Source organism: Meles meles, chromosome 1, assembly GCF_922984935.1.
Source record: "Meles meles chromosome 1, mMelMel3.1 paternal haplotype, whole genome shotgun sequence".
Lineage (NCBI taxonomy): Eukaryota > Metazoa > Chordata > Mammalia > Carnivora > Mustelidae > Meles > Meles meles.
Window position 1 is genome coordinate 191,772,534 of NC_060066.1, and position 13,241 is coordinate 191,785,774.

Sequence of the window (13,241 nt, forward strand, 5' to 3'; positions counted from 1 at the left end):
CAATTTAGAAAAAAATACCTGTCCCACCACCACCTTATACGAGTAGGAGACCACAGTAGCATTTTGAAAGCAAAAGCACATATCACGGGTTATAAATGATACTGTCATTATCCTAAAATACCCCTCTGATTCTGAGTTAAGCTGCTTTGGAAACACTTCAGCATGTAGCAGTTAAATTTATCCCCAGGATATCAATCTTTCCCTGAAATACTCTTCAAAGTGGTTAAAACAGGTTCCAAAAAAAGACCAGCCCCTGTTGGAATCAGCTCAGATGTATCTGTTTCGCAGCTGATGAGCTTTGCTGGGTCAGGGATGGGGCGCCCAGAGATGAGGGAGTCACACCCTCCAGGGACTCCTGTATTCAAACAACTCCTCATCAGGGCTGATAAAGTTAGCAGTAGAGGTCTGTGCAGGGAAGCACTGTGGAGGGAGAGGAGGGAGAGGCTAATCAGACTGGGAGGAGGTGAGAAGGCTTCCCCAGGGAGGTGGAGTCTAGCCAGATGTGAAAAAACCTATCCCTTAACCAGGTGGTCAAGGTCAGCGATCAGGACCAGCTCGTCCTCCCAGGCAGGATCGGCTCTGTGCTACCAGTTTCGATCTGGAAATATGGCCCTACGGGGAATGCATGCCTGTTGGGACTTAGGAATTCTCCTTTGAAACCATAAGAAATCTTCACATCCGGATTTCTGGGTCTGATGGTCCCATTCCGTTACAGTCATCAACTGCACAGATCCTGGGCACCAAGAAAACAGTGTTCGTCAAGTTCACGCCAGCGACCCGCACAGGTTCAGCTACGGCACCACCGTGTCTTACCAGTGCAACCACGGCTTCTACCTCCTGGGCACCCCGGTGCTCAGCTGCCAGGGCGATGGCACGTGGGATCGTCCCCGCCCCCAGTGCCTCTGTAAGTAGGGGTCATCTACTCCAAGTGACCGCCGTGCAAACTGATGGAGTGGCCCTTGTCCAAGAACATTCTTCCTCGTGTGGTGTGTGTGTGTGTGTGAGAGAGAGAGAGAGAGAGATATCACAATGGCAGTCATTCTGGCTGCTCCTTGGGCCCTATAGGATTATTTCCCACACCAACTCCTGCACTGTCTTTCTTCTGGGCCGGAAGCCTATTCTTCTTCCTCTCTGGCAGTTACTCTCCTCTTCAGCTCTCAGGGGTCCCTTCCTTTGCAACAGGCTGTTTGGCACGACACTCTCTCCCACCTTACCCCTTCCTTGCTTCTCCAGAAAAACAACACATGACCTCCTTTCTTTTGAAGGATGGAAGCAGAAATGCCACAGACTCTGGAGGCTGGGTGTGGAGCCTACTTAATAATTTTTTTTTTAAGTGGCAAAACAGACATCCATCTCTTGTTCCTAGTCTTTGGAGAAAAGCTTTCAGTTTTTCACCATTAAGTATGATGTTAGCTGGAAAGTTTATGTAAATTCCTTTATGAGTGAGTAATTTCCCTTCTATTCCTAGCTAGAAATTTCCCTTCTATTCCTAGTGAAAAAAATTCTCTTCTATTTCTAGTTCGTTGAACATTTTTACCATGAAATGGTGTTGGATTTTGTCGTGCATTTTCTGCTTCCATTGAAATGACCCTGTAGCCCCCCCACCCCCCGCTCATTCTGTCAATATATGGTGTATTACATTGATTGATGTTCCTATGTTGAACCACTCTTGTGCTCGGGGAACAAGTCACACTTGGTCATGGTATAATCCCTTTAATCTGCTGCTGGACTTCATGTGCTAGCATTTTGTTACGGATTTTTGCAGCTATGTTCGTAAGGGATATTGGCCTGTGGTCTCCTTTCTTTGTGATGTCTTTGGCTCTAGTGTCAGGGTGATACTGCCTTCCTAAAATGAGTTGGGAAATGTCCCTCTTCTTCTATTTTTAGGAATAGGAAGATTGGTGTTACTTCTTTAAAACCTGTATAGAATTCAGCAGCGAAGTCATCTAGTTCTAGGCTTTTCTTTGGAAGTTTTTTATTATTGATTGTTTCTATTTTTTTTCTATAATTCTATTCAAATAGTCCACTTTTTCTTGAGTAAGTTTTGGTAGTCTGTGTACATCTAAGAATTTGTCCATTTCATCTGGATTATCTAATCTGTTTGCATATAACTGTTCATGTGCCTGGTATTCAATAATCCTTTTTATTTCTAGAAGCTTGGTTGGTAGTAATGTCCCTATTTTCATTTTTTATTTAATAATTTGAATCACTCTCTCTCCTCTCTCTTCTCTCTCCCTAAAAATTTTGTTTATTTAGGGCAGAGGAAGAGGGAAAGATTCTCTGGCCAGCTCCTTGCTGAGCATGGAGCCCAACGGGGCTATCCACAACTCTCAAATCAGGACCTGAGCCATAATCAAGAGTGGGACACTTCACTGACTTAACCACCAGGCAACCCCACATTTGTTGATTTTTTTTAAAAAGATTTTATTTATTTATTTGACAGAGATCACAAGTAGGCAGAGAGGCAGGCAGAGAGAGAGGAGGAAGCAGGCTCCCTACTGAGCAGAGAGCCTGAAGCGGGGCTCAATCCCAGGACCCTGGGATCATGACCTGAGCCGAAGGCAGAGGCTTTAACCCACTGAGCCACCCAGGCGTCCCTGTCAATTTTATTGATATTTTAAAAGAACCAACTTTTGGTTTTGCTTGTCTTCTCTGTTGTTTTTCTCTTTACCTTTGCCATTAACTTTGTTATTTCCTTTCTTCTATTTGCTTTGGGTTTAATTTGGTCTTTTTTTCCCTGGTTTATTAAGGGGAAATGTTGGGTTGTTGGTTTGAGATCTTTCTTCTTTTTAATGTAGGCATTTACAGCTATAAATTTCTCTCTGAGCACTGCTCTCACTACATCTCATTAGTTTTGGTATGTTTTGTTTTCATTTTTGTTCACGTCAAAGTATTTTCTAATTATTCTTCCAATATCTTCTTTAACTTATTGATTATTTAGGAGTGGTTGGTTAATTTCTATAATATTTGTAAATTTTTCAAATTTTTCTCTGTTACATTTAATTTCATTGCATTGTAGTTGAAGAACATACTTTTCATAACTTCAGTCTTATTTATTTATTTATTTATTTATTTTCAGCATAACAGTATTCATTGTTTTTACACCACACCCAGTGTTCCATGCAACATGTGCCCTCCCCACTACCCACCACCTGGTTCCCCAACCTCCCACCCCCCGCCCCTTCAAAACCCTCAGGTTGTTTTTCAGAGTCCATAGTCTCTCATGGTTCATCTCCCCTTCCAATTTCCCTCAACTCCCTTCTCTTCTCCATCTCCTCCATGTTCTCCATGTTCTTTGTTATGCTCACAAATAAGTGAAACCATATGATACTTGACTTTCTGTGCTTGACTTATTTCGCTCAGCATAATCTCTTCCAGTCCCATCCATGTTGCTACAAAAGTTGGGTATCTGTCCTTTCTGATGGAGGCATAATACTCCATCATGTATATGGACCACATCTTCCTTATCCATTCGTCCGTTGAAGGGTATCTTGGTTCTTTCCACAGTTTGGCAACCTTGGCCATTGCTGCTATAAACATTGGGGTACAGATGGCTCCTCTTTTCACTATATCTGTATCTGTATACTGCTGTATACCCAGCAGTGCAATTGTAGGGTCATAGGGAAGCTCTATTTTTAATTTCTTCAGGAATCTCCACACTGTTCTCCAAAGTGGCTGCACCAACTTGCATTCCTACCAACAGTGTAAGAGGGTTCCCCTTTCTCCACATCCTCTCCAACACACATTGTTTCCTGTCTTGCTAATTTTGGCCATTCTAACCGTTGTAAGGTGATATCTCAATGTGGTTTTAATTTGAATCTCCCTGATGGCTAGTGATGATAAACATTTTTTCATGTGTCTGATAGTCATTTGTATGTCTTCATTGGAAAAGTGTCTGTCATATCTTCTGCCCATTTTTTGATATGATTATCTGTTTTGTGTGTGTTGAGTTTGAGGAGTTCTTTATAGATCCTGGATATCAACATTTTATCTGTAGTCATTTGCAAATATCTTCTCCCATTCCGTGGGTTGCCTTTTTGTTTTGTTGAGTGTTTCCTTTGCTGTGCAGAAGCTTTTGATCTTGAGGAAGTCCCAGAAGTTCATTTTCACTTTTGTTTCCTTTGCCTTTGGAGACATATCTTGAAAGAAGTTGCTGTGGCTGATATCAAAGAGGTTACTGCCTATGTTCTCCTCTAGGATTCTGATGGATTCCTGTCTCACGTTGAGGTCTTTTATCCATTTCGAGTTTATCTTTGTGTACGGTGTAAGAGAATGGTCGAGTTTCAACTTCAATCTTTTTAAATTTATGGAGACTTATTTTAGGACTTAACACATGGCCTATCCTAGAGAATATTCCATGTGTGCTTGAGAAGAGAGTATTTTCCGCTGTTATTGGGTAGAATGTTCTCCAGATGATTGTGAGGTCTAGTTGGTTTATAGCATGGTCACATATTTTCTTGTAGGTCTTTTGTCATGTTGTTCTATGGGGTAGTGAAATCTCATACTATTATTGTTGATCTGTCTATTTCTCCCTTCAATTCTGTTAGTTTTTTTTTCATGTATTTGGGATCTCTGTTGTTAGGTACATATATATTTATAATTTTATATCTTATTGATAGATTGATCCTTTTAATCACTAGAAAATATACTTTTGGTGTTTGATGACTATTTTTTTCTTTAAACTCAATTAGCCAACATATACTACATCATTAGTTCTTGATGTGTTCCATGATTCATTGTTTGCTTATAATATCCAATACTCCATGCAATCCATGTCCTTCTTAATACCCATTACCAGGCTCACCCATCCACCTAGCCCCCTTCCTTCTAAAACCCTCTCTTTGTTTCCCAGAGTCCGTAGTCTCTCATGGCTTGTCTCCCACTCCAATTTCTCCCCCTTCATTTTTTCCTTCTCCTAATGTCCTCCATGCTATTCCTTATGTTCCACAAGTAAGTGAAACCATATGATAATTGACTTTCTCTGTTTGACTTATTTCACTTAGCATAATCTCCTCCAGTCCCATCCATGTTGATGCAAAAGTTGGATAGTCATCCTTTCCGATGGCTATGTAATATTACATTGTGTATATGGACCACATCTTCTTTATCCATTCATCTGTTGAAGGGCATCTTGGCTCACATTTTGGAACTTTCAAAGTATTAGTATTAGTATTAGTAACACAGTATTAGTAACCATAGTCACTGTGCTGTACATTACATTCTCTGACTTATTAATGTTTGTTCCTTTTGACCTTCTTCACCCATTTAGCCACCTCCCATCCCCTGCCTCTGGCAACCATCAATCTATTCTCTGTATCTAAAAGCTCCATTGTTTGGGTTTGTTTTTTGTTTTGTTTTGTTTTTTTGAGATTCCACATATAATTGAGATCACATAGCATTTGTCTTTCTCTGAATGGCTTATTTCACTTAGTATAATGCCCTTGAGGTCCATTTATCTTGCCACAATTGGCAAGATTTCATTCTTTTATGCCTGAATAACATTCCATTGTATATATACACTACATCTTCTTTATCCATTCATTTGCCAATGGGCACTTAGGTAGTTTCCTAGTTTTGGCTACTATAACTAATGCTGCAGTGAACATGGGATTCTTTTCAAGCTAGGACTTTCATTTTCTTAAGATAATCTGGCATTCTAATCTTATCAGTGGTGTTCAGCTACAATTTGGTGTTTCAGGAGAGGAAACTTACAGACTGAAGGGGACAGGTTGGAGACAACTGATATGGGCATCTATAAATAAGATGCAGTTGGGAAAGACTAGAACTGGCCCTTATTTGGGAACCTGTAGCCAGTGCAGACAGTCCTAGATGACAGGTTGTCTGTTCTGTGTTATGTTTGCTATGTGTACCACCTTTCTCCCAGAGACACCTTGGGTATGTCCTACAGCAGTGAAGAAATAGGGAGAGGTGTGCACAAGAGGCAAAAAAAAGAAAGAAAACAGATACTATTGCATACCTGCTACATGCTGAGAAGTTTCCCAGGTATTATCTCATTTAACTCTTAAAACAACAGGTATTTCTCTTCATTTCACAGATACTGAAAATGTACAGCTAGGTGGGTAGGCATTGTCTGCTAATGTCAGGTAGTTGTACCAACAGGAAACAAGCTTCAGTAGATAATGCAGGCTTTCTCTTCTTCTCTACCTGTCACTATGGAAAGCTAGCATGTGTCCTGTGATGACAATCCATCCCTCTGCAGAGTTGCTGATATGTTTGCTCTTACCCACAGTGGTGTCCTGTGGCCATCCGGGCTCCCCACCCCATGCCCAGATGTCTGGGGACAGCTTTACCATGGGAGCAGTCGTGCGTTACAGTTGCACCGGCAAGAGGACTCTGGTCGGAAACGCCACCCGTATGTGTGGGCTGGATGGACACTGGACTGGCTCCCTCCCCCACTGCTCAGGTATGGAGTTTGGCATGAGGGAGAGGGCCCAGTGGAACCCTTGTCTGGGGGGAGATGGACAAACTTCCAAGGTGTGAGTGTGACAGGTGGGCAGGAGGGAAACCAACCTTTTAGATCCCCATCTCATAGGCAGAGAGCACAGCTATCAGAGGTCCCAATCGGACTTCAGCCTTTGGTGGTCTGAGCCCAGCTTCTTCCCTTTGGTCTGCTCTGGCCAAGCCCATACAACCCAGTGTAGCAAAACTAGGGAGAATGAAAATTTGTGAAGTCCCCTGTGGTCAGAATCCTGTCCAGACACTTGTTTCCATAAGTTTCTGAAAAGAGTCCAAGCCTCCCTGTTGTTGAGCCCAGGTCCAAATCCACCCCCGTGTTCTTTCCTCCCTGTTTGGGACTCCAAGGCCCGAACCTGCTTCCCTTTCTTTCTTATCACTGCATCCTCCCCAACTTGTCTTATTCTAGGCTGCCTAGTTTCCCCTACTGCCCTTATACACCAGTCTTGGAGTAGTAAGGCAGGAAGTAAGGCAGGAAGTAAGGTTCAACTAACTGGGGCAAGACACTCAGTCAGTTTTCACCCCCCTTTTTCCTGAGGCTCAATGCCTCCCCTTAGCACTGGCCTAATATCTTTCTCAGTTCCCCACTGCCAGCTCTTCCATGCTAAAACAAGAGGGTTTGTTTGGTTCTGATCCATAGGAACCAGCATGGGAACCTGTGGGGACCCAGGGATCCCAGCGCACGGCATCCGTTTGGGGGATAGCTTTGCCCCAGGCAGTCTGATGCGTTTCAGCTGTGAAGCTGGCCACATGCTCCGGGGATCATCTGAGCGGACCTGTCAAGCCAACGGCTCGTGGAGCGGCACGCAGCCTGAGTGTGGAGGTAATGTATGTGACCATTCTGCTTTTCCCCTTTGCCCACCGCAGCTGCTCTTCCCCCAGCTGCCTGCTCCCAAGCACCTGCCCTCACACTCGCAGACAAAATCCACGGCCCCGTTGGAACCCTTGGCCTGGAGGATAGTAGTCAACAGAGTTCTCAGTCATGCTCACTAGTAATCCAAAGACAAACATAATCCCCACCCTCACCTAAGAGGGTAAGAAACCAGAAGCAACGAAGTTTAGCCCCGTTTATTCATTTATTTCCCATACAGCTCCAACAACCATGTGCCAAATATTGTATTAGGTGCTGGGGACACAACAGTGTCGAGACAGACACGCCTCGCCCTCTTGGAGTTTAGTTTAAGGAAGAGACTATTACACAGGTATCCAAGGTGCCAAAAGAAATACAAATCTCATTTTTAAAAGACCCTTTAAAGGTAATAGAAGTCCCTACTGATGTTTCCTGAGGTAGCTCCAGGGGGAGAAATTAGATTTCTCCACACAATTCTTGAATTTCTGAAAACAACTTTATTTTAAAACCTCTCTCCCCAGAGTCCAACTTTTTGTACCTGCTCCCAGGATCTCTCTGTCTCTCTCCAAAATACAGCCTGCATAGCACTCTCCTAATGAGGAATCAGTGTAGCCGCTGAGATAAGGGTGCGTGAGAAGGTGCTGGAAGAGGAAGGAAATCATATGAAACAGTCACCTAGCAAGGGTTCCTGGGAGTCGAATAGGGAACCGTTCCATTGCCAGACAGCACCAAGGGCTCCCCTAAGTGAGAGTAGTCAACATTGGCCTGTGTTTTTGTTCAGGCCACGTTTTGCTCCAGAGGTGCAGACATAGAGTAGGTGAAGCTGTGGGTGTACGGTTGGGGGTTTTATCGGGCAGCTAAGATGCAGTGAGTAGCAAGTAAGGAGAGCGTATATATGAGGGAGAGGGATTACGATGGATCTTGGCATCTATGCTGGGTAGGTAGGGAGCAAGTTTATGAGTGGAGTAAAAGACAATGAAAAGTGGTGGGATCCATGGATTATCGGTGCCATTGGAACCAAAATATCACCAGAGAATGAATCCCAGAGGGTATGAGCTGAAGAGATAAGGGGCAGTGGTCAGAGAATGGCCCTTGAAATTGAGGTTGCGGTGTAAGTCCTACAGAGTACGGGGAGATGTTCTGCCCCCTGATCAGGGGACACCTGCCCAGGAAAGGCTACAGATGGAGCCAGTGCCCTCTCCCGCTTGTCTGCCTGAAGTGCTGCCTTGTGGATGGTGCTTTGCCATGGTTAGTTTCCACGGGATTTTTTTTTCAAGTAGGCTCCACACTCAGCAGGAGCCTGAACTCAGGACCCTGAGATCTAAACTTGAGCTGAGATCAAGAGTCGGACCTTAACTGAGCCACCCAGACGCCCCTGTTTCCATAGGATTTTGTAGGCATAGTTAAGAGGTCTATGGTAGTGGGAGAGTATGTTGGCAGGGGGAGAATTTAGTGCATTCTCAAGTATCCACTGCGACTCGAGTCCCCTTTCATGCCAAATACTATAGTAGGTATCCCAGCCTGGAGTCAGTCACCATGCCAGGAGTGTTCAGGGAACAGAAAGTGGGTGGCTTAGAGTTTGGACCTGGAAGTGAATGTTTGTTAGACGAGTGTGTATATGATATGGACACAATTCTTCATGACTTTCCTTGGCAAGTTCCCACTTACCTTTCAAAGAACTACTCAGATTCCTACCTTCAGCCCCAATAAGCTCCTCCCTTCTTAGTGGTTTTTTTTTTCCTTCAAGTATAACAATTATTACATCATACTTTAATTCTACTGTTCATAAGTAGGTGATCCTTGAGATGGACTGGGCTCCTGAAGGGCAGGAGACATGACTCTCTAATTGTGTTTCCAGCACCTAGGCAGCACAAATACTGTTGAATCTGTGGGTGTTAAGGACTACCTGTTGTGCTCATTATATAGGAATCATTTGTAGATTTGACTTTGGGACCACATAACATAAATGTTGTATACACTTAGCAAAGTAAAGTTAAATCAAAGATTAGAAACAAGCAATCTCTAAATAGCGAAGTCAAAATGAAAACAATTGAACCTAACTACTTATCAAACTGGTCACTTAACAATCCAGAGAACTTTCAACTGACTTGAAAAAAGTGGAATTTGACCACGGCATATGTGCCCTGAGGACAAAGAAAATGACAATAAAATCTTCAATTGTTTTTCAGCAATCATATTATTAGTAATAATATTGACATTATTATCCTGAAACTTTTTGAAAACAAAATTATCTGTCATTAAGAACCAAGATTTTCAGCATTAAAGAGATATAATATAAAAATAAAGAAGTTAAGAAGACTCATAATCCTAAATTTGGATTGGTAACATCAGCATAAACTCATAATGGATTTTTAACTTAAGTTTTTTTCCCAGCTCTACCCATTCTAGAAGTCTGTATCAATGACCAGCTCAGTAGCAGTGAGTACCCTTAATTTTCAGATTACGTTTTTTAAATCCATTCTCCATTAAAAGAAACCAGAACTCTTTAGAGAAATGACTGATTCCAGGACTGGGGCAGAATATACAAGATGAACATGGAACATCTTGTCCCTATTTGGCGATATTAAAGAATTGTCTAAAATTTTAGGTGGGATAAACATGTATAGTCTTCACTTCTCAGAAAATTAACAAAAAATAATAATAATAATAATAATTCATTCAGATATCTCCTTCCCTTCTGGGGGCGAGATGATCAGACACAAAAGCAGCCCGAGAGGCATTTCAATCCACAGGGTCCTGATGTAGCCTGCCGTTTGCCTTCTGGGCCACTCTCAGCCCCCCGGCTGATGCCCACCCGGGTTCTGGTGAATAATGCACTTCTCTGGCTTCCTAGTGATCTCTTGTGGGAACCCCGGGACTCCAAGCAACGCCCGCGTCCTGTTCAGTGACGGCCTGGGCTTCTCCAGCTCCATCGTCTATGAGTGCCGGGAAGGCTACTACGCCACGGGCCTGCTCAGCCGACACTGCTCAGTCAATGGCACCTGGACAGGCAGTGACCCGGAGTGCATAGGTGAGAGCCCAGGCCCTCTGGGCTCCGTGGCACGTGGTGGCCGAGGCGATTGGGCTCCTCCACGCCAATGAAGGCTGTCTGTGAGAGACTGAGAAGGCTCGCTGCAGTGGGGGGACTCACTCCCAAATGACAGGGTCTATTTACTGAGCACATACTGTGTAACCACCACTAAGCTAAGTGTCCAATTTGATTTGCATCATGTCATTTGATTTCCATCACAGCCCACTTGACATATGAGATGACTGAGGCTCAGGGAGGGGAAGGGTGTATATATCTGCTATTCCTCAGGCTCTCAACAGTTCCTTAGGCTTCCTTGTTCTCTTCTGTGGCAAACTCCTATGGCTATTGCCTCCCACCATCTTCGTGGGTTTCTCTCAGCCTTGGACCCATCCCCCACCGTTCCCCCTCCCTCACTGTCAAGCCTCATATAGTCCCATTGGTCCCCTTCCCTTCTCTTCTCTGGGGCAGCCCCACATCTTTTTCCTTGGGAAGTAAGTCACTGTGGGTCCCAGACGGAGGGAAGTAGTAAGATAAAGGTATCTGAGAACACCGGCCCTTTCCAACCCCTAGCCTATGATTTCAGGTCTCTCCCTAAATCCCACATCAAGTTCACTTCTGTTCCGAGGCCAGAGCTCACTCAATACCATAGCAAAGATATGACCATTGCAAAGTTATAAGACCCTGCTTCTAAGCCGCTGGCCCTACAGAGGCCTCCTAGGCAGAACAACAGGTAATAGCATGTGCCCCTCAGTGGACAAATTGTCTACTGAGGTCCAATAACACAGGCTCTTCAATCTGAAAACCTCCCTCTCTGAGCCCCAGCCTCATTTGGGAACTAGGCTCTCTGGGTACTTCCTCTGAGAGGAGTGGGCTTTGAATAAGGATGGTCCTCATAGCCCAAGTTGCTGCGGTGCTGAACGATGGTGGGGGTGAGGACAGTACAGATGTGGGAGGGCCTTTGCGGAGAGACGTGGCCAGAGGGACTTTAGAAAGGGCAGCGCCCAGCCAGGAGCATGGGAAGAGTGAGGGCATCTCTGATCTGATTCTTCCCTCCTGGACGTGTACAGGGAATACTAGGGATGGCATTGGAATGCTGGGGAGAAGTGAGTTCTGTACCTAGAGTAAACCATGCTTTATCTCCCTTCTCCTAGTCATAAACTGTGGCGACCCTGGGATTCCAGCCAACGGTCTCCGGCTGGGCAATGACTTCAGGTACAACAAAACTGTGACGTTTCAGTGCGTCCCTGGCTACATGATGGAGTCACATAGGGTGTCTGTGCTGAGCTGCACCAAGGACCGGACATGGAATGGTACCAAGCCAGTCTGCAAAGGTGTGTCTGAGGGCTGCCCATGTGGACACAGGGCCAAAGAAGATACAAAAGTGAGACATGGGCCTTGAACATGTAGCAGGGTGGGAGTTGAGGAGGCAGAGCCCTAATACCATCTTGTCATGGGGGGTGTAGGGTGAGTACTGATCCCTGAACATCTGCAAGGAGGGAAACAGAGGTACCAAGGTAAGTCCTGGGCTTTGAGCATCAAGGGAAGGACTGTGCAGACGGAGGAGTGGGTTGTCACACTTGAGGGCACTGTAAAATGCAAAAGGATCCCCTGGCTTCCAAACTAAGAGGGAGCATTCCTGATTCTCCCTGCTTAGCCTAGACTCTCAGTAGGCACAAGGTAGCCAGTGACATTGGTGCTGGGGAGTTGGGCCTAGTGCCCGCCCTAGGATAGCACTGGAACTCAGAGTGCTTTGGTCTCCCCCTCCCCCCAGCTATCATATGCAAGCCACCTCAGCTCATCCCCAATGGGAAAGTGGTGGGATCCGACTTCATGTGGGGCTCAAGCGTGACATATGCCTGCCTGGAGGGGTACCAGCTGTCCCTGCCTGCGGTGCTCACCTGTGAAGGGAATGGATCCTGGACTGGAGAGTTGCCTCAGTGTTTCCGTAAGTTTGCTTATGAACCGGGCCTTTGTGCATCTTATCTGCTGGCTCCTTCCCCTTCCCTCCTCAGAGCTCTGCTACTGGGAGGCCCTGAGTAGGTAATAACTGTCCCCCCACCAAAATCAGGGAGCAGCTTTGCCAAAGACACTCTTAAAGGGAGTTTAAAGGAAAACAATGAGAATATCCCACTGAGCCCTGGACACCATGTGGAGTCAAAGTGAAAGGAAATTAAGCCAGAGAAAAGGGAGGTGTTTCTTAACATGAAAGGTTGTTTACTGGATAGGATAGTTCCCAAAGATCTGGAAGGCACTCATGCTGGAAATGTGCCTGTCTTTATGAAAAATAGCCTGCAGAGAAAAGATTCCTGGAGCATACATGATTTTTTGATGAAAGAGTTTATTTCTTATCCACTTGGCCTAATCGTGACCCCAAGAGCCCAAGCCCACCCCAGAGCTCACTTCCTCACTTATTCCTGACATACCACATAATTGGACTCTGGAAGAGTCTCTCAGTATCCATGCTTTGGACAAGTAGAAGACCTAATTTTTTTTTCTACTAGGCATTTCTCTAATCCTGTAGAAAACCATCAACATACTCATGACATTGTATTGGTACCTCTGAAAATTTGCTTCAGTTTGGGAAATTTCAGCAGGAACTGGGAGCAGCAGCTCAAATGTGGACACCAGAGAGGCAGCATTGGGGGCCTGGTCAGCCCCTCTGGCCTTTGTACACCTCCAGAGAAACATTGGGAAGGTAGCAAGTCTCAGAGTTGAATCTGGACTCAGAAATCCTGATTTTCGTCTTGAGAAAAAGCTAAATTGCCTCTGAACAATGAATTATGGTCATCATGAAAAAATGTAAATGTATCTGAAAATACAAAGAAGAACATCACAGTCCTGTGAACGCTGGCTGCCCAAAGAAGACTGTACTTCCACCCCAACCAC

General features: G+C 44.8%; 1 protein-coding gene across 1 annotated transcript in view; it reads left to right on the forward strand.

The window, feature by feature from the left end:
• The window catches only part of LOC123925956 (CUB and sushi domain-containing protein 1-like), an 89,982-nt gene that overhangs the window by 48,687 nt on the left and 28,054 nt on the right, over positions 1–13,241 (forward strand). Inside the window, exons 19-24 of the mRNA XM_045979636.1 lie at positions 716–904; positions 6,251–6,424; positions 7,115–7,297; positions 10,179–10,355; positions 11,507–11,686; positions 12,127–12,300. Of these exons, the coding sequence (XP_045835592.1) occupies positions 716–904; positions 6,251–6,424; positions 7,115–7,297; positions 10,179–10,355; positions 11,507–11,686; positions 12,127–12,300 (1,077 nt within the window). The remainder of the gene's footprint in view (positions 1–715; positions 905–6,250; positions 6,425–7,114; positions 7,298–10,178; positions 10,356–11,506; positions 11,687–12,126; positions 12,301–13,241) is intronic.